At 41.6% G+C, this 24,050-nt stretch overlaps 1 protein-coding gene across 7 annotated transcripts in view; it reads right to left on the bottom strand.

Annotated features, from left to right (window-relative positions):
- TAOK3 (TAO kinase 3) overlaps positions 1-24,050 on the bottom strand; it is a 153,757-nt gene that overhangs the window by 48,621 nt on the left and 81,086 nt on the right. For 6 of the 7 annotated variants that reach the window (XM_023760401.1, XM_014462471.2, XM_014462472.2 and 3 more), the window contains 4 exons: positions 22,242-22,355; positions 21,018-21,109; positions 6,749-6,842; positions 4,964-5,045 (listed from right to left, as the gene is read on the bottom strand). In XM_023760401.1, coding sequence (XP_023616169.1) covers positions 4,964-5,045; positions 6,749-6,842; positions 21,018-21,109; positions 22,242-22,355 — 382 coding nt within the window. Of the gene's footprint in view, positions 1-4,963; positions 5,046-6,748; positions 6,843-21,017; positions 21,110-22,241; positions 22,356-22,833; positions 22,853-24,050 lie in introns of those variants that run through there. The other variant, XM_023760402.1, reaches the window with a different exon arrangement.

The following is a 24,050-nucleotide window of genomic DNA, read 5'->3' as shown; positions in this document are numbered from 1 at the left end:
AGAACAGTGGTTGCCAACCGGTGGTCCGCGGACCACTGGTGGTCCGTGAGGTCCGAAAGGTGGGCGACCGCTGCTTTAGAAGGTAGAGAGGCACATCTTATATTTGAACACAGACAATGATCAAAAGTAGGAGGAAGAAGTTTTGTTTTTTAAAGGAAAAGGTTCAGTTATGTGGAAAATTCACTTATGTGAAATTATAATTTAAAGATATTGGGAAAATGGGAGAAATGTGGTAGGCCTTAGATGATGGAATGGATTTTACTTCTTTGTAAGTTTAACAAGATATAACGAAGGAACAGGACTATTGTGAGGAAAAAAAATCTACATGTCCTGTGGTTCTTCACCCTGACTTTGCTGTCAGGGAAACTGGCTTTTGCTCCTGCTTTTATAAAATATCTCTTCCTGTGCAAAGAGTCCTTTCTGAAGATCCCCGGAAGTAAGTATAGCCTGCACATTTCAAGATGAGAACGAAAGGGAGAAAGGAAATTATTTTGCTACTCCTGTGCTTCAATTATACAAGAAGAAATCGTTTTTTAGTAAATTTGAAGCTATAACTTAGGGGCAAACCTGAAACTTTATAATAAAATAAAAGCATTGCTAGAGTATAGAATATTCTTGTCAGAATCTGCCTCAATCCTCCTCCCCTCCCCACACTACTGTTGGGTGTATTTTGTTTTCTAATCCTTACATAACAGCAGCTCCTGCCATTCTTTGTCCCTGTGTCTGCTTTATTTTTCTATAAATAATTTATCACCACCTGACATTATACCATCACATATTTATTTGTTTTTATACTCCTTCATTAGAATATAGGTTCCATGAGTTCAGGAGCTATCATTTTCTTGTGTACATTCATATTATTTTTAGTGCTTAAAACAGTGCTTGGCACACAGCAGACAATCTATAATAATAAAATCATAATATGCTAATTAGACCGGATGACCTTCCTGATGAAGCCAGGGCTGCGAGGGAAGCCCAAGTCCCGGGTGCTGGAGGGAAGCCGGTGCTCACAGCCAGGAGAAGAAAGGCCTTCTCTTGCTCGAATTTCATGCATCGGGCCTCTAGTTAGTAGATATTTGTTGAATAAGTGGCGAGGCTCATTTGATTTGGCTCACCATATCAAATAAAGACTAAATCAAACTAAATCAAACCAAATCAAATAAAGATCCAAACATTTACTGACAAAAAAGTTTTCTTCAGGTATATCTTTAAACATCCTCTGCTCCACGTGTTTTGCTTTGTTCTTCAGGAATAATAGGTTGGCCTATGTTAGATCTCTTTTGTCTTCTATATGTGTCATCTTTTCTATAATAATCTTTAGGATTTTTTTTTAATTTGCCTTTAATTTTATTTCCCTAAGACTATCTACCATGGGAAACACCCTAAGTGGATTTGCTTATTATATTAGTACTAGAGGCCTGGTACACGAATTCGTGCATGGGTGGGGTCCCTTGTCCTGGCTGGCAATCGGGGCCAATTGGGGCTGTCTCACCCAGTCATGATTGGGGCCGGCTGGCTGGCCAGGGGGAGGGACTGCAGGAGGTTGGCCAGCCATGGGAGGTTGCCTGTGGGAGTGCACTGACTATCCAGGGGCAGCTCTTGCGTTGACCATCTGCCTCCTGGTGGTCGGTGCACATCATAGTGACTGGTCGAAACAGTCACTTAGGGTTTTATATATATATATATATATATATATATATATATATATATATATATATATATATATATACTCGGTGGGGGGAGGGGGCCCCTCAGCCCGGCCTGTGCCCTCTCGCAGTCTGGGACCCCTCGGGAGATAATGACCTGCTGGCTTAGGCCTGTTCCCGGGTGGCAGAGGGCACGCCCAATCCCTAGGTGCAGCCCCTGGTCGAGCTCAGAGCAGGGCCGATTGGGGAGTTGGGGCGCTGCCCCCTGTCATGCACAGAGCAGGGCAGATCAGGAGGTTGCGATGCCACCCCTAGTCACGCTCAGGGTAGGGCCAATTGGGGAGTTGGGGCACCGCCCCCTGTCACACTCAAGGCAGGGTCGATGGGGAGGTTGCGGCGCCACCCCCTGTCACACACAGAGCAGGGCCGATCAGGGGGTTGGGCCGCTACCCCCTGTCACTCACAGAGCAGGGCCCATCAGGGGGTTGAGGAGCTCCCCCCTGTCACGCACAGACCAGGGACGATCAGGGGGTTGGGGAGCTCCCCCCTGTCATCCACAGAGCAGGGCCCATCAGGGGGTTGAGGAGCTCCCCCCTGTCATGCACAGACCAGGGCCGATCAGGGGGTTGGGGCACCGCCCCCTGTCACACACAGAGCAGGGCGGATCGGGGGGTTGGGGCGCCGCCCTCTGTCACACTCAGGGCAGGGCCAATGGGGAGGTTATGGCTCTACCCTGTCACACACAGAGCAAGGCCCGTGGGGGGGGGAGGGGGTTGGGGCGCCGCACCCTGTCAAACACAGAGCAGGGCCGATCAGGGGGTTGGGGCGCCGCACCCTGTCGCACACATAGCCGCAGGGCGATCAGGGGGTTGGGGAGCTCCCCCCCTATCAGGCACAGAGCAGGGCTGATCAGGGGGTTGGGGCGCCGCACCTGTCACGAACAGAGCAGGGCAGATAGGGAGGTTGTGGCCCCGCCCCCTGTCACACACAGAGCCGCAGGCGGATCAGGGGCTTGGGGAGCTCCCCCTGTCACACACAGAGCCGCAGGGTGATCAGTGGATTGGGGAGCTCCCCCCTAGCAGGCACAGAGCAGGGCTGATCAGGGGGTTGGGGCGCCGCACCCTGTCACACACAGAGCCGCAGGCGGATCAGGGGGTTGGGGAGCTCCCCCTCATCAGGCACAGAGCAGGGCTGATCAGGGGGTTGGGGGCGCCTTCCCCTGTCACGAACAGAGCAGGGCGGATGGAGAGGTTGTGGCTCCGCCCCCTGTCACACACAGAGCCGCAGGGCGATCAGGGGGTTTGGGCGCTGCCCCTTGTCACGCTGATCCCAGTGCCAGGAGGCATATTACCCTTTTACTATATAGAATAGAGGCCTGGTGCACGGGTGGGGGCCGGCTGGTTTACCCTGAAGGGTGTCCTGGATCAGGGTGGGGGTCCCCACTGGGGTGCCTGGCCAGACTGGGTGAGGGGCTGAGGGCTGTTTTCAGGCTGGCGGGTGACTGAAGCTCCCAACTGCTCCTTTTTTTCTTTTCTTTTTTTTCTATTCTGGGCCAGCTTTAGCTCTGAGGCCTCGCTGCTGAAAGCAGGTTTCTGGCCTTTACCTTCTGTATTTGATACAATGTTGTGGTCCGGCTGGCTGAAGCCCGGCTGACTGAAAGCCGGTTTCTAGGGTTTTGTTTAGCTTCTATATTTGCAACATAGTTGCTTAGAGTTGCAGCTGAGCGGCCGGCAAGTCAGGCGGGGAACGTTGGAGTCCGCCATCACTGGAGCAAGCAAGCCTCTCTGCTCGCTTCAGTGCATGGCTGCCGATCGCCATCTTGACTGACAGTTAATTTGCATAAGGATATGCTGATTAGCCAATGGGAAGGGTAGCGGTCGTACGCTAATTACCATGTTTCTCTTTTATTAGTGTAGATTGCTTATGATTTTAATGTTATGTTTTAATTTTTCTACTCCATTTCTTTCTTTATTTCTGCCCACTTGCTTTTTATATCCTTTTGTTGTCTATTGCCTCAAAATTCAACTTTGAATCCTTGTAGTATATTCTTCTTCGAGGTTTTGCCCCGCTTAATTTTAATACAGTCCAAAGTTACTACTTTTTCCCTTTATGGTAATGCTTTTCATGTCCTTTTAAAATATCTTTGCTTACTTCAAAGTAATAAAGATACCACTTTATCTTGTATTATGATGTTTTGTTCTGGTTGCCATTTTTCCCTCTATGTAGAAATGTGGAGCTGTTGCTAAGACATACAGACTAGCTCATATCTAGAACATGTGATGGCTCTACACCAAATGAGAGTTAGGTAGAGTTCTCTGCCCTGTTACTTCTGTCACCCTATTAATGTGGCCTGTGACCTATATGAAAAAAACAACAACACATTTACTTTTGGGTGGAAAAACTAGTCCACTTCAGACCTACCTCTTCAGGAACACTAAAAGCCAGAAAATGATAGAGAAATGTTTACAGAGTTCTAAGAAAAAGAAAATGGAAACCAAGAATTTGTGACCTAGCCAAAGTGGCCAACATATTTAAATTTCACTAATTTAGGCAATACAATCCTTCAGAGTTTTTGTTAAAACAAACAAGAGTGGAACAACATGCATACAGAAAAAGGTTGAAGAAATCTGGACTATTTTGTGGCAAAGAAAAGGTATTTATATTTTAAAAGATTTCCACATATTTCATTAATATAGACAGAACATATCACCTATGTATAAGGTCTATAATAAAATGTTACATGAAAAGAGATGCTCAAATATATGATGTTTAAATCAAATGAATGCAGTTAACATGGTACTCTTGTCATCAACATGGACGATGGAATGCTATGCTAACTTCACTGCCTGATGATTTGGCAACAACCTAAGTGAAAAATCTCCGAGTTGTCATTTAAACCATTGGCAGACTCTGTCCTGAAAGTTTGTACAGATATTAGCAATAGGAATATCACAATAATGACCAGAGCAAAGAGACATATTCTTTGGCAAAAGTCAAAAAAAGGGTTGGGTGTAGGGAAAACTCTTCATAGGGAATACATGTATGGCACATACATTGAGATAATCATGCTATTTCTATGGCTAGCTACTATCTCTGGATAAATGACAAGGCAGCACCTTCTAATCCAGTTTGTCATGATGAACTGCCACAGGAATGATTTACTATGTTCCACTACAACGTGACTTTAAATTCCCCTCTTAAATAGAAATTGAAAAAATTATTTTATTAACCAATGTCACCCCAATAAATTCAATAAAAATAAATACATACATAAATAAATAAGTTTAAAAGGTGAAAAAAAGAAAAGAAAAACTTACCCGTAATAGTTCCGCTGACGTTGGTCTTTCCTGAGGTATTTTCTGTAAGCAGTAATCAACAAATCTTCTAAAAGAGTCAGTCCTGTGTGTGCAAATACATTAAAATAAAAAAAATCAAGGTTTGTAGAACACATGGCTCACTTAAAAAAATTTTCATTCCAGGGAAAATTTTACATTTTAGATGTTTAATAAAACATTTTTGGAATATCAGAATTAAATTTTCAAGTTTATGACATCTAAAATTAATTATTTTGGCTAATGAATGTGGATAATTCACATTAATCAACACATAGACATTTCTTAATATATAATCAAGGTCAAATCATAATATATATATATATCAGAAAGTGAAAATACTGTATTTACATGTAATAGTTTTAAACATATTTTTCTCCCCAAAGATTATAACTCTCATAATTCTCAAGCCTATATTTTTCATGACCAGTTGGTAACGCCTCCATCACCCACAACCTATAACCAGGTAGTACATTTGAAGCATAAAAGTCAGAAAATCTAGGAATATGCTTCCTGGATGAAAATACTTCCTGTCTTGAAAATTCCATTTTGTCTACTCTTCTTAAAAATTGCCCTTTTTCTAAAACTCTGTGGCCCAAATAGTTATCAAAATGTCATAATGGCACTGGCCAGCATGCTCAGTGGTTAGTGGTTCTCAACCTGTGGGTCGTGAACAATGAAAATACATCCTGCATATCAGATATTTACATTACGATTCATAACAGTAGCAAAATTACAGTTATGAAGTAGCAACGAAAATAATTTTATGGTTGGGGGTCACCACAACATGAGGAACTGTATTAAAGGGTCGTGGCATTAGGAAGGTTGAGAACCACTGGAGAGCATCAACCTGTACACGGAAGGGTCATGGGCTTGATTCCGGTCAAGGGCACATACCTGTGTTGCAGGTTCTATCCCCACTCCAGTTGGGGCACATATGGAAGGCAGCCAATCGATGTGTCTCACATGTTCTCTCTCTCTTCCTCCCTACTCTCCCAATCCCCCTTTTCCACTCTAAAAATCAATGGAAAAATATCCTGGGGTAAGGATTTTTAAAAAATCATAATGTTTAGCAAGGAACATTACATTTTTGGAATATAATATATGTTCTGTCTCAATAGATTTAAATATACATATAGTAAAGAAACGGCACCTGGAAAAATAATGATATCAAATGGTACTTTATCTCTGTTTAGAAGTGGTAAGAGCTGAAATGATCAATACAAGACTGTCTTGACTTGAGACTCTAGTTGTTAGGAAGGTGGCAGGGCATGTTTCCTGTAGAATTTCAGTTACTATCTACACACATTAAGAACATAGTACAAGCCACAGTGAGGGCAGAAATAAAATGTGTGTGTGTGTGTGTGTGTGTATGTGTAGTTAATGCCAACGTCACTCTATAATGTATGATGAAGAAATGAAATGGGATGTGAGGGTGATCTGGCTGCACTATCTGTCACTCCATTGATCACCAGGGTTGATTTGGCTGATCTGGGTGGCTAGGCGGGTGTCCTCCTCCTCCCTCACTGATCCATGCGCGTCCCTCCCAAAGCTGTGTGCTCCGTGGAAGAGGACGACCTTCCCCCTAGAGGAGAGGACTGGTTTTTGGTCAAGGGTATATGAGTAGCTGCGCTCCCCTGCTAGAACCTCCAAACAAGCTCTCAAGAAATTAAACGCTTTCCAGGTCAGATATTTAAAATGAAATGTAATGAAAGTGGCAAATACATATGGCAATTTTCCTAGAGATTTAAAATCATAGCAGAATCTTACCATTCATTAGACTGTAATGTTGGGGAGTCATTCTGGGCAATGTGATACAAGGCACTCATTGCATTCATGTTGAAAAGAGGGGGTTTCCGTTCCGCTGAAAGGAAAAGAAACATGATAAAGCAGCTCTTGAAAGAAATCAGGCAGATAGGGAAATAAGAAACTATGAGCAAAGCTTTGCTGCTAAACTGATAACTTGTTACTGTCATCATGCCACATAATCCACTTATTTTAATCGCTTAGGTCAACCTAGAATAGCCATTCAAAAGAAGCTGCTGAACATCTTAATGTACACTAGCAAAGCTCCTAACAGATCCATTCTAGAGAGTGAAAAAAATTTTATTATGTTTTTCACATATCTTCAACAGGCTAGTCTTTGCCTATCTTCTCACAATAGGTATGAATATTGTGAACTCTGAAAAAGGGGCTATGTACAAATCCTGACAAGCTCAGTGACCAAAAGTTACCACACACAATGATGATCCGAAGTTACCACACACGATGATGATGTGATCATAAATTACTAAGTAGGCAGGGCATGGTGGGTAATCAAGCCCTAGACCTATAGCTTCCGTAGTATAAGTGAGCCCTGTCCATTGTTCTTGTGCATCTATATTGACATACCTTTGAAATGCCAAAGTAACCTTCTCTTCTAGACCCCCTTGGAAGCTTAACCGCCCTCACAAGAGCAGGTACACCAAAACTCTTATCTTATTGCCCCCATCCCACTGTTAATTACTGTAAATGTTAACTAACCTATACCCACCAATGTAAAAGAAGTATGTGTTTCTACATTTTGCTTTTTATCCAATACCAGAGATTTCCCCACTTTGTTTTCTCCTGCCTCCTTAATCTACCTTCCTTATGTTTTCTCCTTTGATTCTAAATGTATAAAAAGAACTGCCAAACTGTCATTCTCTGGAGCATTTTCTAAATCCATTGAGATTTTGCTTCTGGGCATATCCTCAGTTTGGCTTAAATAAACTCTAATAAATTCATGACATTTTTCTATAGGTTTAGACGTTCTTATGTCAACAACATCATGTGTATGTGTTTCAATTAAAAATGTGTATTCATTGAAAAAATTCAGAAGGCACAGAAAAGTAGAGTGAAAAAAATATTATAAAATGGAACTTTTTTTTTTGAGAGAGAGAGAGACACACATCAATGTGAGAGAAACATCGATCGGTTGCCTCCTGTATGTGCCCAGACTGGGAATAGAACACCCAAACTTTTGGAGTAGCGATGATACTCTAACCAACCTAGCCACTTGGCCAGGGCATAAAATGGAACATCTTAAACATCACTAACACAGTATGAGAAATAAAATAATTCAATTCCATAAACACTGTTTGAAGGATCACGTAGGCCAGAGAACTGGTATGGGATGGGGTAGAGGGGACTGGGAGAGAGGAGGAGGAGGAGAAGAAATAAACAAGGCCTGGTCCATCCCATTCTAAAGAGAAGCTCAGTGAATCAAGTATTAATGGAAGATTTACTCTATCAGAACCTGCCAGATCTCTTCTTTGGAATTCCGACAGCTCTCTTTTAGTTTACTGCTCATTTGGCATGTGCTCACCTATTGCATTTACATAAACAAACATTTTTTTAAAAAGACAAGCATAAGCTCTAAGAGCAAGATCTTATAACGCAAATACTTTTATTATTTTATTTATTTCCTGAGAATATGTAATAAGATGCTATTTACATATCAGGTGCTCCATATGTTGACCAAAGGAAAGAAACAAGGTTCTAGCTGAGTACAGTTAATTTTATGCCATTTACTAATTATTATGTCATAGGAGATAAATCACTATCTATTCTACTGTACTTATTTTATGCTAATGGATTCTTTATATAGTCCCAGTTTGTAATTCATCATCTGATCTCTAGTTTCATCAGGGCATTTTGTTTTTTAAGCAAAGATTCTCTATTAACCACTTTTAAAATGGTGAAGTGGGGGGGAGAGAGGGCCATTTACTAGTATAGCAGTGTGGACAATAAAAATAAAGTAAAAAAATGGTAAATTAGGCTTATTCTATGCAATTCTAAGAAACAGAACAAGAACTAAAGGCAGAAGTAACAGGGAATACTGCCCCCCCACCCCAACTTGAAATGAACAAGGTTGAGAGTAGTGAATTTTAAGTTATTGGCAATATGCAAGCAGAAGGCAACAATACTTATTCATCTGTGATACTTTGGAGGGGCTTCTTATAGTCTTGACTAAATGATCTCTGACACCTTTGAAAGTGTCTACAATTCTACAAATATTTATTAACCTCTCAACAGGATAGTTTATACGCACCAAATAACTACCAGTATTATAGGGACATGAACTCTTAATAAGTGGAAGTTTGAAAGTTGCATTATAGATACATGGAATTATATCTATTTCTAATGTAGAAGAGAAATAATTAGTTCAGGTTTGTTTTATTTTTCAGGAGGTTGACTCTAGAAAGTTTCTAGAACTTGGCTTTTTGACAACTTCTAGTATTTAAAGCCATCTAGAACTAGGATCACATCATGTAACCATCAATGACTTCCCATCATTCTTAGGACAAAGTCCAGATCCTTAAACATAGTTTATTGACCTTTATGAACATGACCCTGGCTAGCTACAGCACTTCAGTTTGAGAAACAATCTCCCCCACCCCCACTCTCCTCATGTAATCTTTTGCTTCACTGAAAGAACCAAGCTCACAGCCTCTCACACATGCTGCTTTCTCTGTCTGGACTCCCTTCTCACTCTTGTTCCCTAAACTTTATCTGGTAATTCTTGCCAATCCTTCAGGTTTTATCTTAAATATCATTTCATTTCTGCATTAATTTAATAAATATTTACTCCAGGGTCATTATATGCTTATAATCAATTCCAAAAGGAAGCCTTTCCTGACCTCTCAGACTAGGTCTCCCATGAGATTTTGTCATTGCAAATTATATTTTTCCTTTCTACCACCTATCACAACCATAATGAATTATTTGTGTAATTTTTTATGTGATGTGTGTCATCTTTGCTAATGTGTCCATGACAGCAGGGACAACATCATTTATGTTCATCTCTGCATTTCCTGTGCTGCCCGCATATCTGCTATTTATTCTTAGTGGCCAAAATGAGTAAATGAAGATAAGGCAAACTAAGGCAAAGAGAAACTTTATCAACAAAGAATCTTTGTGCAGCATGAAGTCACAAAGTGACTGAGAAGAAACCAAGTCTTGGGGCTGATGTCAGATACTATGGGATGGGTTCATTCTCTATCAGGATAGAAGCTCTCTCACTCACTGGCAAAAAATATAAAATTCAAGCCGCTCAGAAGAACACTGAATTGTACAAGAGAAACAGCAGGAAAGGGGGACTAAATAAAATAGAAAACAAATTTAGGAAGAGGATGATGAATGGACAAAAACAACATAACCCAGTTCGATGTTGCTCAGATGTGAAGTAGCATGGGGAGCACCTGTAAGTAATGGGCACTCTGTTCGTAAACAAGACAGGATAGTTGACCTCACAATGGCAGAATAGTTCTAGCACAGAGAAGTGTGTGATGAAAGGTATTCCAAACACAGGACAGCTCTATGATCTAGTTTCTGAGAAGCTTTTGCTAAATATTAATTTCAGATGGTCTCACATCTGTTCAAGTCCTCTGCCAGATGCAGCACATAAATCCTCTGAGTCATGGTGACAGGACTCATTGCTAATCCAGAATACTATAGAACAGGGGTTGGCAAACCATGGCCCAAATTCACCTAACAGCCTGTTTTTGTAAAGTTTTATTGGAACATAGCCACACCTATGCATTAACATATTGTCTTTGGCTGCTTTCATGCTATGTAGCAGAGTTGAGTATTTATGATAGAGAAATGTATGGCCTGCAAAGCCTAAAGCACTTATCTGGTCCTTTACAGAAAGTTTGTCAGCCCTCACTATAAAATATAACTAGTGGCCCAGTGCACGAATTCATGCACATTGAAAGAAAATTAATTAGAAGAAATATTTTAATATCGCTATTTGCCCTTTCTCTATAATAGAAGTGTCAACCAAATTCACGATTGACAGTGACAGATCGAAACACATGCGTGTGATTGGCGCCAGAGAGAGCTTTATAAATATGTGTATATATATATATATATATATATATAGAGAGAGAGAGAGAGAGAGAGAGAGAGAGATAAACTTGCTTAATTAGACCTGCTTTCTGATTTAGTTAAACTTTTTCCAGCCCAGTGAAGCACCCCAACTTCTCTTTTAGGTAATTGTCAGCAACATAGCAGTAAATAATAACATGAAGCAGATTATTATAGATCACGCAGCAGGGAGAACAAAGGGCAAAATATTTAACTGCAGCAGTGTTTGACTATATTCTGGGCAGTGAGAAAACCTGAAGTCATTTTCAAGGTCCACCATTTCTTCTAAGCTTTCTAAATCTCAGTTTTTCGGCTAATGAAAAGAAAATAGGATTCCACCAAGTCTCCTATCTGCCTACTCCAGGACTTCTGTAAGGATCAAATGAGATGAGGCACGGGAAAACGCTTCACAAACATTTGGTTAAAGTGTAAAATGTTTGCACCTGGCTATAAAGCAATTCGTGTTCCCGCGCCAAAGAAACTCCAAGGAGGCTAGCTGCTAGGGAGAGGAAGCCAGGCGTTGCTATGTGACGTCATTACCTGGAGCCTGCAGCCATTGTTTCCGGACTGAGCTACGCTATGGGCCACATTTTGTGCCATGGGGTCTCAGCAGCATTGGCTGCAATTTGGTGGGCTGTCACTCCGGGGTGGTGGTGGAGCCTGTGTCCCACTTGGGGGAAGCTTAGTGTTGCTTTGTGGGCACCAGGTCCGCAGTGCCATTTCTCGGTAAATGGCCAGTGCATGTCCTGGCAGCTCCGGTGTTGAGCGTCTGCCCCCTGGTGGTGAGTGTGCGTCATAGCAACTGGTCAGACGGTCGAACACTTAGCATATTAACCATTTATATATAGAGACTAGAGGCCCGATGCATGAAATTCATGCAAGGGGCTTGGCCCCCACCTGCCGCAGCGACCAGGGATCTCTGCCGCCTCTGCCTTGGACCCCGCCATGGCGGCTTCATTTGGAAGGTTGTCCGGTCTAATTAGCATATTACCCTTTTATTATTATAGATAGCTTGCATAGGAGCTTCAATATAAGCAGCAGAACAGAAACTGGGAGTGCTTTTGAAGCCACCTTGTGATAGGTAATCACAATCTCAAAAGAAAGGAAAAGGGTGGTAGCATAAAAAAGCAGAATTAACTAAATTAAAGGAAAAATACTTATTTCTACTAAATTTAAAGACAATGACCAAGTTTCTATGGATGTTCCATGTGTGTTTTATGAGATCAACGTTCAGGATGATCAATTCAATTGAAACTTTTGGACACTGCTCCATTTGGCAAAGCTCATGCTAAATTGTAGCACCTAGCCTGAGCTTTATTCTAATAAGAAAGATCATACCGGGCTGGTGTGGCTCAGTGGATTAAGTGCCCATGCACCAAGAGGTGACTGGTTTGATTCCCAGTCAGGGCATATGCCTGGGTTGTGGGCTTGATACCCAGTAGGGGGCATGCAGGAGGAGCCAATCAATGTTTTTCTCTCATTGATGTTTCTATCTCTCCCTCTCCCTTCCTCCTTCTCTAAAATAAATAAAAACGTATTTTTTAAAAAAGAAAGAACATGAAAAGGCAACAGATTTCTGGTGAACAAATGTTATTGACAACCATAATAATAATTTATACCATTTACTGAGTTCCTATTATATGTCAGGTACTCACTTCAGGTATGTTCATAATTCTCACAATAATGCAAGATAAGCATTATTATTCAAATTTCCCAACTGAAGAAACAGAGGGTCAGTTAGCTTAAAGAATGAAACCAAGTCATGCAGTAAATGGCAAAATTGGGATTTCAACCCAGTTTGTAATACTCCAAGACCTGTGTTCTTTCCACTAAGCCTCAGTGCCTCTTCAGTAACTTTGCATTTTATAATGGACTAGAGGCCCGGTGCACGACTTTTGTGCACTGGAGGTTGTGGGGGTTCCTCAGCCCAACCTGCACCCTCTCCAATCTGGGAGCCCTCAGGGGAGCCCTCTCCAATCCGGGAGTTTCTGTCTGTCTTTGCAATCATATGAGCGAATTGTCTGAGACCCCAACTCAGTTTGGTTTGTTGCTCACAGAATAATAGAGGCATTTTTTTATTTCTTTGCTTCATTGGTGGAGATTTCCTGGAAGTTTTAGGATATCTTCCCTTTAATTTTTCCTAGACACTCTGATTTTACTTATGTCTCTCACCTTTGCTTTCCCTCCATCCCCCACCGCAACAGTAACTTGCTCCAGGCTCACTTTGCTCTAGTGTCTAGGAGATCCGTCTGCCTCCAGAACTACAATTCCCAGCATTCCCAGTGCTCCCCCATGCTCTGGGCTTCCGCTTCCAGTCCTGGGGCTGCCACCAAAACTACTATTCCCAGAATTCCTGGTGCTCCCCGCGATCTTGGTTTTCCCTTCCTGCTCTGTCTCTGTCCCATGGCCTCCCACTCTGCCAAGTCCTCCAAGCCGCCAGCTCTCCTGCTCTGCTCTCTGCCTGGCGCCTGTGTATGCAAATTAACACACCATCTTTGGCGGGTTAATTTGCATACTCACTCCTGATTGGCTGGTGAGCATAGTGGAGGGACGGTCAATTTACATGTTTCTCTTTTATCATATAGGATAGTTCTAGTATTTTAAAATGAAAAAAAAATAGAAGTAGGAACTTTATAAGACTAAGTAGCTTAACACAATAGTCATCACAACATTCTTTTATGAACAGACAAACAATGAGTGGCTAATGTGAAAAAAAATTTTCAGCAAAGAAATTACATAACATTTGTGTTTTCATGCTTTTTCCGCTCCTGGAGAATTTATTTCTGAACAGTCAGTTCCATGTCAATACTGATGGACCATTTGCCAGATTCTACCATGATCATTGCTTGTGAACTAAGTGTCTGTAGTTTAAGCAGAACATCAAATTAACTTCTCTTGAAATAATCTTTAAAAAAAAATAATGTATCTGGTGACTGGACAATTTCAATGTCCAAAAGTTTTTCAAGGATTCATGCATTTAACTAGTTCTTTCAGTGGAAGATGGTATGGATTTTGGTACAGTGATTCTTCCATCCAAATTCTATTTATTCAAAATTGTCTTGGCTAGTTTTGGCCCTATTAATTTTAGGACTACCTTGTCAAGTTCTACATAGTATTGCTAGAAGCTCATCATATGTTGTTTATAACATATGCACATATTTCTGCTGAGTGCCACCAAAAATCAGTCTGAATAAATTGGAGGAATTTCTTTTGCAGTGAAGGGGAGAATAATACAATATTATAACCTAAAAAGAAAACTACCACCTCCATATCCATTAATAGACAATCAGTTAAATAAATTATAGTATATACATATAAAGCAGCAATTTTCAAATATTTGAATCTCATGGCACACACAAACTATTAAAATTCAGTGGCACACACACAAAAATATTTTTTGCAGATCTAAAAATAAAGTATATTTTGATTCATTCACACCAGATGGCTCTTGCTGTGTTGGCTATTATCATTTTCTTATTTGACAATCTAAGAGAAAAGAGGTCAGTGGCCCTGACTGGTGTTGCACATTTAAAAAATTTTTGTGGCACACTGGTTGAAAATCACTGATATAAAGGAATAACATTATGCCATTAAAAAATAAAAAAGATGTCTAAGTTACTAATATGAAACAGATCTCCAAGAAATTGCGAAGTAAAAAATCAAAGTACAGAATCACTTTTTATGTTAACTTGGGTGAGAAAAGGAATATTATAAGTCTACATTCAAACTTGTTTGTATACTCATAAAGGAAGTTGAGGAGGATATACAAGAAATTAATAACAGTGGTTTCCTATATGTGTTGGCAGAGGTAGGGTAGAATTGGGCTGATAGTACCAGGGGAAAGTTCTTTTACTGCATGTCTTTTTATATTTTTTGATTTATAAATCATGCTAATGTTACTTAGTGAAAAAGTAAGTAAATATTCTAACTTTCCTCCTTGAATTGTTTTGTTTTTCATTAACATATCTTTAATGTAAAAAAAAAAGAAGACAAATTGTATATATTTACCATATTTTTTGTTGTTGTTGTTGGAAGGAGTCAATGAAACAATTGGAAATGCAATACAAAGTATCCCAAACTGTCTTTATAGGGAGGAGAAACATTGTAAGGTAAGACAAAACCTTAGCCTGAGAACAAACTGGATCTCTAAAATTCTTACAGGATCAATTTGGATACCAGAATAGAGAAAATGAAACAAAAAATTACTACCTAAATTTTAAAAATCAGACAAAATATTTTTAAAAACTGATTTTTAAAATATTAAACATTTTTTATTTAAAATGTATACAAATAGCCCTAACAGGTTTGGCTCAGTGGATAGAGTGTTGGCCTACAGACTGAAGGGTCCTGGGTTTGATTCCAGTCAAGGGCACATGCCCGGGTTGTGGGCTCGATCCCCAGAAGGGGGCATGTAAGAGGCAGCCGATCAATGATTCTCTCTCATCATTGATGTTTCTATCTCGCCCTTTCCCTTCCTCTCTGAAATCAATAAAAAGTATATCTACACTAATAAAAGAAAAACATGGTAATTAGCGTACGACCACTACCCTTCCCATTGGCTAATCAGCATATCCTTATGCAAATTAACTGTCAGCCAAGATGGCGGCCGGCAGCCATGCACTGAAAGGAGCAGGGAGGCTTGCTTGCTCCAGTGACTGCGGACTCCAACGTTCCCCGCCTAACTTGCCGGCCTCTCAGCTGCAACTCTAAGCAACTATGTACTATGTTGCAAATAAGAAGCTAAACAAAACCCCAAAAATCAGCTGGACTGAAAGCCAGCCGGACCACAACATTGTATCGATGTTTTCAGCAGCGAGGCCTCAGAGCTAAAGCTGGCCCAGAATAAAAAAAAAACAACAAAAAAAAACAAGGAGCGGTTGGAAGCTTCAGTCACTCGCCAACCGAAAAACAGCCCTCAGCCCCTCAGCCAGCCTGGCCAGGCACCCCAGAGGGGAACCCCACCCTGATCCAGGACACCCTTCAGGGCAAACCAGCCAGCCCCCACCCGTGCACCAGGCCTCTATCCTATATAGTAAAAGGGTAATATGCCTCCCGGCACCGGGATCAGCGAAGCAGCAATGCTCCCGGCACCGGGATCAGCATGACAGGGGGCAGCGCCCAAACCCCCTGATCGCCCTGCGGCTCTGTGTGTGACAGGGGGCGGGGCCACAACCTCCCTATCCGCCCTGCTCTGTTCATGACAGGGGAAGGTGCCCCAACCCCCTGATTAGCCCGGCTCTGTGCCTGATAGGGGGGATCTCCCCAATCCCCTGATTGCCCTGCGGCTCTGTGTTTGACAGGGTGCGGCGCACCAACCCCCTGATCGGCCCTGCTCTGTGTGTGACAGGGGGCGGGGCCACAACCTCCCTATCTGCCCTGCTCTGTTTGTGACAGGGGAAGGCGCCCCAACCCCCTGATCAGCCCTGCTCTGTGCCTGATAGGGGGGAGCTCCCCAATCCCCTGATTGCCCTGCGGCTCTGTGTGTGACAGGGTGCGGCGCCCCAACCCCCCCCCCCCACAGGCCCTGCTCTGTGTTTGACAGGGTAGAGCCATAACCTCTCCATCGGCCCTGCCCCGAGTGTGACAGTGGCGGCGCCCCAACCCCATGATCGGCCCTGCTCTGTGGGTGATAGAGGGTGGCGCCCCAACCCCCCTCCACGGGCCTTGCTCTGTGTGTGACAGGGTAGAGCCATAACCTCCCCATTGGCCTTGCTCTGTGTGTGACAGGGTGCAGCGCCCCAACCCCCTGATCGACCCTACTCTGTGTGTGACAGGGTACGGAGCCCCAACCCCCCTGATGGGCCCTGATCTGTGAATGACAGGGGGCAGCGCCCCAACCCCCTGATCGGCCCTGCTCTGTGAGTGACAGGGGGCAGCGCCCCAACCCCCTGATCGGCCCTGCTCTGTGAGTGACAGGGGGCAGCGCCCCAACCCCCTGATCGGCCCTACTCTGTGCGTGACAGGGGGTGGCGCTGCAACCTCCCCATCGACCCTGCCTTGAGTGTGACAGGGGGCGGTGCCCCAACCCCCCAATCGGCCCTACCCTGAGCGTGACTGAGGGTGGCATCGCAACCTCCCGATCCGCCCTGCTCTGTGCATGATGGGGCGGCGCCCCAACTCCCCAATCGGCCCTGCTCTGAGCCTGACCAGGGGCTGCACTTAGGGATTGGGCGTGCCCTCTGCCACCCGGGAGCAGGCCTAAGCCAGCAGGTCATTATCTCCCGAGGGGTCCCAGACTGCGAGAGGGCACAGGCCGGGCTGGGGGACCTCCCCGCCCCAGTGCACAAATTTTTGTGCACTGGGCCTCTAGTCCTATATAATAAAAGAGAAAACATGCAAATTAACCGTCCCTCTGCTATGCTCAAACCACGCCCACAAGCCACACTCACCAGCCAATTAGAGTGACTATGCAAATTAACCCGACAAAGATGGCGGTTAATTTGCATACACAGGTGTCAAGAGCCCCAGGAAGTGACGGCGGCCGCGGCCATGGGCTCCCGGGACCATTGCTGGCCAGGAGGCGAAGCCTGCCATGCCAAGCCACGCCTGCGGGCTCCCGGGACCTTCGCTGGCCCCAGGAGGCGAGGCCGTAGCCATGCCCATGGGCTCCCAGGACTTCGCCAGTCCGGGAGGCGAGGCCGCCCGCACCTAGCCACACCTGCGGGCTCCCAGGACCTTGACGGCAGAAAGGAGAGTGGGAGAAGAGCGGGAGGTATGGAAGACTTGGCAGAGCAGGAGACCGCTGGACATAGAGCAGAGTGAGAGAGAGGGCAGCTTGGAGGGCACGGCTCCCTCTGTCACCCCAGCTTCCTCATCACAGCTGTGGAAACTGACAGCAGGGAGGAGGAATACCAACCCCCACAGAATCAGCCAGAATCAGCCTTTGGTCAGACAGCTCTCAGCAGCCTGACAGCCAGGACTCTCATTCACCTGCAACTCAGACCGTGACAGTAGAGAGGTGGGACTATGTCTAAAAAACAACTGTTGATACAATGTAGCTCTGCAGCCCAAAGATGCCGGCGTTATCAACAGAAAGTGTCTGCAGAGCAGCATGCGTCTGATCTTGAAAGAAGGTGGCGCCTGCGACAGGATGTATCTGAACACCAGCTACTGGAAAAACGTCACTCTGATGCCGAAAAACACCGGCATTATCGACAGAAAATGTAAGACCAACGTGCCTTTGAAGTTGAAAGAAGGTGGTGGCGATGACAGAATATGTCTAGAGAACAGTCATCAACAAATACTACCAATACTGGTAGGAACTGCCTTCTCAGCGAAAATGGAGTACATGAGGATGCAATTCTCGAACACAGGTGTGGTGGAATGACTGTTTGATGTGAATTTTGCATATCACTAAATTTCTCTGATGAAAAACCATCCGATGGGAAATTTACTCGATGTTGTAGCAAAGGGAAAGTCTGTCCAAATGATATACATTTTCCAGATTACCCGGCATATTTAAAAAGATTAATGACAAATGAAGATTCTGACAGTAAAAATTTCATGGAAAATATTCATTCCATAAATAGTTATTTTGCTTTTGCTTCCATGGGTGCAAATATTGCATGGCCATCAGGATATGGGCCATACTGTTTTAGAGTACACGGACAAGTTTATCACCGTACTGGAACTTTACATCCTTCAGATGGTGTTTCTCGGAAGTTTGCTCAACTCTATATTTTGGATACAGCCGAAGCTACAATTAAAAGATTAGCAATGCCAGAAAACCAGGGGTGCTCAGAAATACTCATGATCAACATCAACAACCTCATGCATGAAATAAATGAGTTAACAAAATCGTACAAGATGCTACATGAGGTAGAAAAGGAAGCCCAATCTGAAGCAGCAGCAAAAGGTATTGCTCCCACAGAAGTAACAATGGCAATTAAATACGATCGTAACAGTGACCCAGGTAGATATAATTCTCCCCGTGTAACCGAGGTTGCTGTCATATTCAGAAACGAAGATGGAAAACCTCCTTTTGAAAGGGACTTGCTCATTCATTGTAAACCAGATCCCAATATCCTAATGCCACTAAAATGAAACAAATCAATATCCTGTTTCCTACATTAGATGCAATGACATATCCTATTCTTTTTCCACATGGTGAAAAAGGCTGGGGAACAGATATTGCATTAAGACTCAGAGACAACAGTGTAATCGACAATAATACTAGACAAAATGTAAGGACAGGAGTCACACAAATGCAGTATTACTGATTTCATCTCTCTGTATAGGACACGTTTAATCCTATTTTAAATGCAGGAAAATTAACTCAACAGTTTATTGTGGATTCATATTAAAAAATGGAGGCCAATCAGATAAATTTCATCAAAGCAAACCAATCTAAGTTGAGAGTTGAAAAATATAGTGGTTTGCCCTAACTGGTTTAGCTCAGTGGATAGAGCGTCGGCCTGCAGACTGAAAGGTCTCAAGTTCGATTCCGGTCAAGGGCATGTACCTTGGTTGTGGGCACATCCCCAGTAGGAGGTGTGCAGGAGGAAGCTGATCGATGTTTCTTTCTCATCGATGTTTCTCTCTCATCGATGTTTCTAACTCTCTCCCTTCCTCTCTGTAAAAAATCAATAAAATATATTAAAAAAGAAAAAGAAAAATATAGTGGTTTGATGGATTATCTCAAATGTAGATCTGAAAATGACAATGTGCCAATTGGTAAAATGATAATACTTCCATTATCTTCTGAGGGTAGTCCCAGAAATATGCAGCAGCGATATCAGGATGCTGTGGCAATTGTAACGAAGTATGGCAAGCCCGATTTATTCATAACCATGACATGCAACCCCAAATGGGCAGATATTGCAAACAATTTACAACGCTGGCAAAAAGTTGAAAACAGACCTGACTTGGTAGCCAGAGTTTTTAATATTAAGCTGAATGCTCTTTTAAATGATATCTGTAAATTCCATTTATTTGGCAAAGTAATAGCTAAAATTCATGTCATTGAATTTCAGAAACGTGACTGCCTCACGCTCACATATTATTGATATTAGATAGTGAGTCCAAATTACGTTCCTCTAATTAATTCCCTTTCAATGTGCATGAATTTCATGCACCGGGCTAGTGGTTAAAATAATAAAATAAAATGTATACAAATATCTAGATAAAGGCAGTGTTGTGCTGGAGCCAACTCACACTGGCTTTGGAAGGTCAACTGTGCATACCTTTCCCCAACTCCACATTTAGTGAATCAACTGGTAACTTGAAATTGGCTACAGTGGGAATATTTACACCATGAAAATTGGCAAATGCTACAAATTAGAGCTTTTCATATTCCCTCACCCTCCAAGAGTCACTGGTTAAATTTACCAGTATACAACTGAATAAAGGTAACTTTAAGATATATTAAAATTTAAAGCTTACAACAAGAGATTACTTGGTATTTTAATTAATTTTAGATAACTACAACTATTTGAGGAACAACTTTAAAGTTGGCAGTTATTGTCCTAGCTGGTTTGGCTCAGTGGATAGAGCGTTGACCTGCAGATTGAAGGGTGCCGGGTTTGATTCTGGTCAAGGGCACATGCCCAAATTGCGGGCTCAATCCTCAGTGGGGGGCATGCAGGAGGCAGCCGATCAATGATTCTCTCTCATTATTGATGTTTCTCTCCTTCTCCCTTCCTCTCTGAAATCAATAAAAATATTTTTTTTTTTAAGAAAGCTGGCAGTATCTTCTAAAATGAAGTTTTCTCTAGGGGTTGCTCTCTTTATTGGTTGGGTCAAATATAGTTTTTAGAGTCAGATTTTTGGTAAGCCTACTTTTACTTTTGCAAATGTCCCTTAAATAAGTTGGAATGTATATTGAATAACAAATATTACATGAAGAAAAGACATATATTACCATTTATAGTATGGAGAATGGCTATTTTTCAAATAGTAATACTTATCATGATTCCCACATTGGTCACTGCCATATCTGCTCAAAGTTTTACTTAAATTAATAACTTGAAAATGTACCAGAGAGAAAGCAATCTTCTGATGTTATACAAGAACATGGGGAAAAATATAATGAATTCATACTGCCTGGCACACGTGTACTAGTAACACATTAAACAATGGCTGGATGAATGAATTAACAATCATAATAAGGAGTGAGTCTCAAAAAATACAATTAAAGCAAGTCTTTACTTACCCAATTCAATACAGGTGATCCCAAGTGACCAAATGTCAACTTTGCCATCATACTGTCCTTCGTCCATAGCCAAGATCACCTCTGGAGCCATCCTGCCAAAAATAATGTAAATTAAAAACTAAATTTACCTAATGAAGTGATTCAATAAAATAACTGTTTTGAGGGTGTTCTAAAACTTTATCTCATAAAGATATTACTTCCTCACACAAATCATTTGGAAAAAAACACTATTCAAAATGTAAATAATATACTTAGTGATTTACATGAAATAATACATTATTTTCAATAAACTCTGGTTCCACTATTTCCTTTAAGTTTGATTTTCAGTAAGTTTACTTAACCTTTCTGTATATTAGTTTCTTCATCTGTAAAATGGAGAGAATTCTAATAGCTACTTCAGAGATTAATAAAGGATTAATATGTATGAAACACTTAAACAAATAAATTACTTTAAGCAACATGAAAAATCTTCCAAAGATATTGTAACTTAAAACCAACCAACCTAACAAACAAACAAACAAACTGCTATGAATGTTACTTTGTCCATAATAGACTTTCATTAGGAGGACAGGGGTCATATCAGTTTAATATGCTTTGTTCTTTAATAGTGTATGTAAGTAGTTGCTTAGCAAATGCTATTTGATGATGTTGAAAAAAATTTCAAATAGCTAATTATTTTGGTAGGTAAGCAATTTTCCAGGGATATAAGTCATTCTCTAAGGTACAATAAAATTCCAATGCATCTATGAAAGGAAGGAAAGGAATCTTGAGTAGAATGGGATAAAACTAAGTCAGAATGATAAGCTAGGTAAAGTATCAGAGAATTCAGCAAACAGAAGAACCTGGATTTCTTTCACTGAAAGGCAGTATTTATGCTCACTGGCTAGAGGAGGTTAAAGAAGCTACCCTCCTTGCCTAGAGACTCTGCCTCAAGAGAAAAGTTGAAAAGAAACTTTAAATGAAATCTAAAACCTGAGCTTGGACAGTGTGTTGATAATCCGGCTCAGTTTACACACAGTGACATCAACCTTATTTGAACAATTTAAAGTCACCAGAAATTTTATACTAAGTCAGAGTGTTTCTTTTTGCTAATGAGTTTTCTATCCTTCTGTAATAAAATCTCATTTTAAGAGACATGGTGAGACACTGTCAAAATAGCAAAGCAAAACCTTGTTCGTGGATGCATATTTTTAAAACTATGTCATGTTCTCTAATTCTACATACCAGTAAGGTGTGCCCACAAAGGAGTTGGCAGGAGAAGCCATTGAAGCAGATCCAAAATCAGCTAGTTTCACCTGACCTGGCTCTGTTAGAAGAATATTTCCTGCTTTAATATCCCTGTAGGAAAAAAAATAAGAAGGTTAGAAAATTACTTTTCAATTTTGATTATGGAATAAGGTCAGAGCATGCAATTAATAAGACAAAAAGTTTATTTTAAAAAACCTTGCTCAGATAGCTAAAAGGGGACTTAGTAATTACTGCATGTTGTAAGGGGGCCCAGATTCCTGGGTGTACTTATAGGTAGGTCATAGTAATTACACTGAAAGGTAGAGCTCTCTTCAGAGGAAGAGAAGGCAATGAGAAAAAAGGCAGTTATGACAGACAAGGAAACCTATTCAATTGCTACACTACAAAACCATATTCTTAGCTGCTAAATCCAGTCACCAACAGTATTCCTTGTGCTGGGAAAATGGGCGCCATTTGTAACCGCCTTTTTCCCCCCTTTTCCGAATTACTTGATATTTTTTGAAGCCTAAACAAACCTTCAGTGACTCTGTATTGACTACCTACCAATAAGCCTCCTCTACACACATACCTTTTCTTTCTTGCCTGTGACCCTTTCTCTCTGCCTTTAATTGTAACTGCAACTCTAAGGCAGTTGAGGGTACATGTTACATAGAAGGTGTTATTTTAAAAATAACACTGTACAGTAAAAAGAAGACCCTGAAAGATCAAAACAAACAAGGATTAGGGGTTAGGAAATTGCATTTATTGTATTACTGCAAAGAATTGCAAGTGGTTACTACTAAAGCTATTAGATATTTTATGCAGCAAAAAGATTTTAAAATATAATTTAAAAATCATTTTCAGTATGATAATTTAGAATGATAAGATGTGGATGTATTCTTTATTCTCTTTTAAAAAGGTATGAGGTGTAATGAGTACTATGAACCAAGAATTGTAAGTTGATGGGCAGTGAAAAGATAAAGCAGAGAGAATGAGGTAAATTTATGTCAAATTGAAAATGATAAGGTTCAAATACTTCCAAAACAACGTTTCCAAAAATCTTCCTTGAAAATTCAGTTTCTTTCCTCATGATGACATTAGGAATTGGCAGAGAGAACTAAAAAAAAGCATTATTTATTTCTTACAACAACAACAAAAAATGTTTTCTCTATTATTTTCAATTACAACATTGACTAGCTAGCCTCTTAAATCAAAATAATAAAATGAGACATAGATAGCATTTATTATTAAATAAAGAGCATTCTTTAAAAATTTCGTGTCCTTTCAACTTCTTTTACATATTAAAAAAGTTAAAGTATAATATAGAATTAACACATTAATGTGCAGATTAAGATAACAAAGGCATAAAAAGCTGAACTGTGGCTTTAATAGGAACAAACAAAATCATAAACAAGTTGGCATTCCTTAATGACATCTTGGAATTAGAGATATATATACATACACTAGAGGCCGGTGCATGGATTTGTGCACTGGTGGGGTCCCTCAGCCTGGCCTGCGGGGAACGAGCCAAAACCGGTTCTTCAACATCCCCCAAGGGATTGCAAGAGAGCACAGGCCAGACGGAGAGACACCCACCGGTGCACAATTGGGGCCAGGGAGGGACTTTGGGAGGGCTCCAGGGCGTGTCCAGCCCCCCTTGCCCAGTACCGATAGGCCAGATCCCAGCAGCAAGCTAACCTATTGATTGGAGCATCTGCCCCCTGGTGGTCAGTGCACATCCTACTGGTTGAATGGTCGAACAAATGGTGGACACTTAGCATATTAGGCTTTTATTATATAGGATTT

Source organism: Myotis lucifugus, unplaced genomic scaffold, assembly GCF_000147115.1.
Source record: "Myotis lucifugus unplaced genomic scaffold, Myoluc2.0 scaffold_181, whole genome shotgun sequence".
Lineage (NCBI taxonomy): Eukaryota > Metazoa > Chordata > Mammalia > Chiroptera > Vespertilionidae > Myotis > Myotis lucifugus.
Note: the sequence above shows the minus strand (reverse complement) of the source record. Positions and strands in the feature narration are given on the sequence as shown.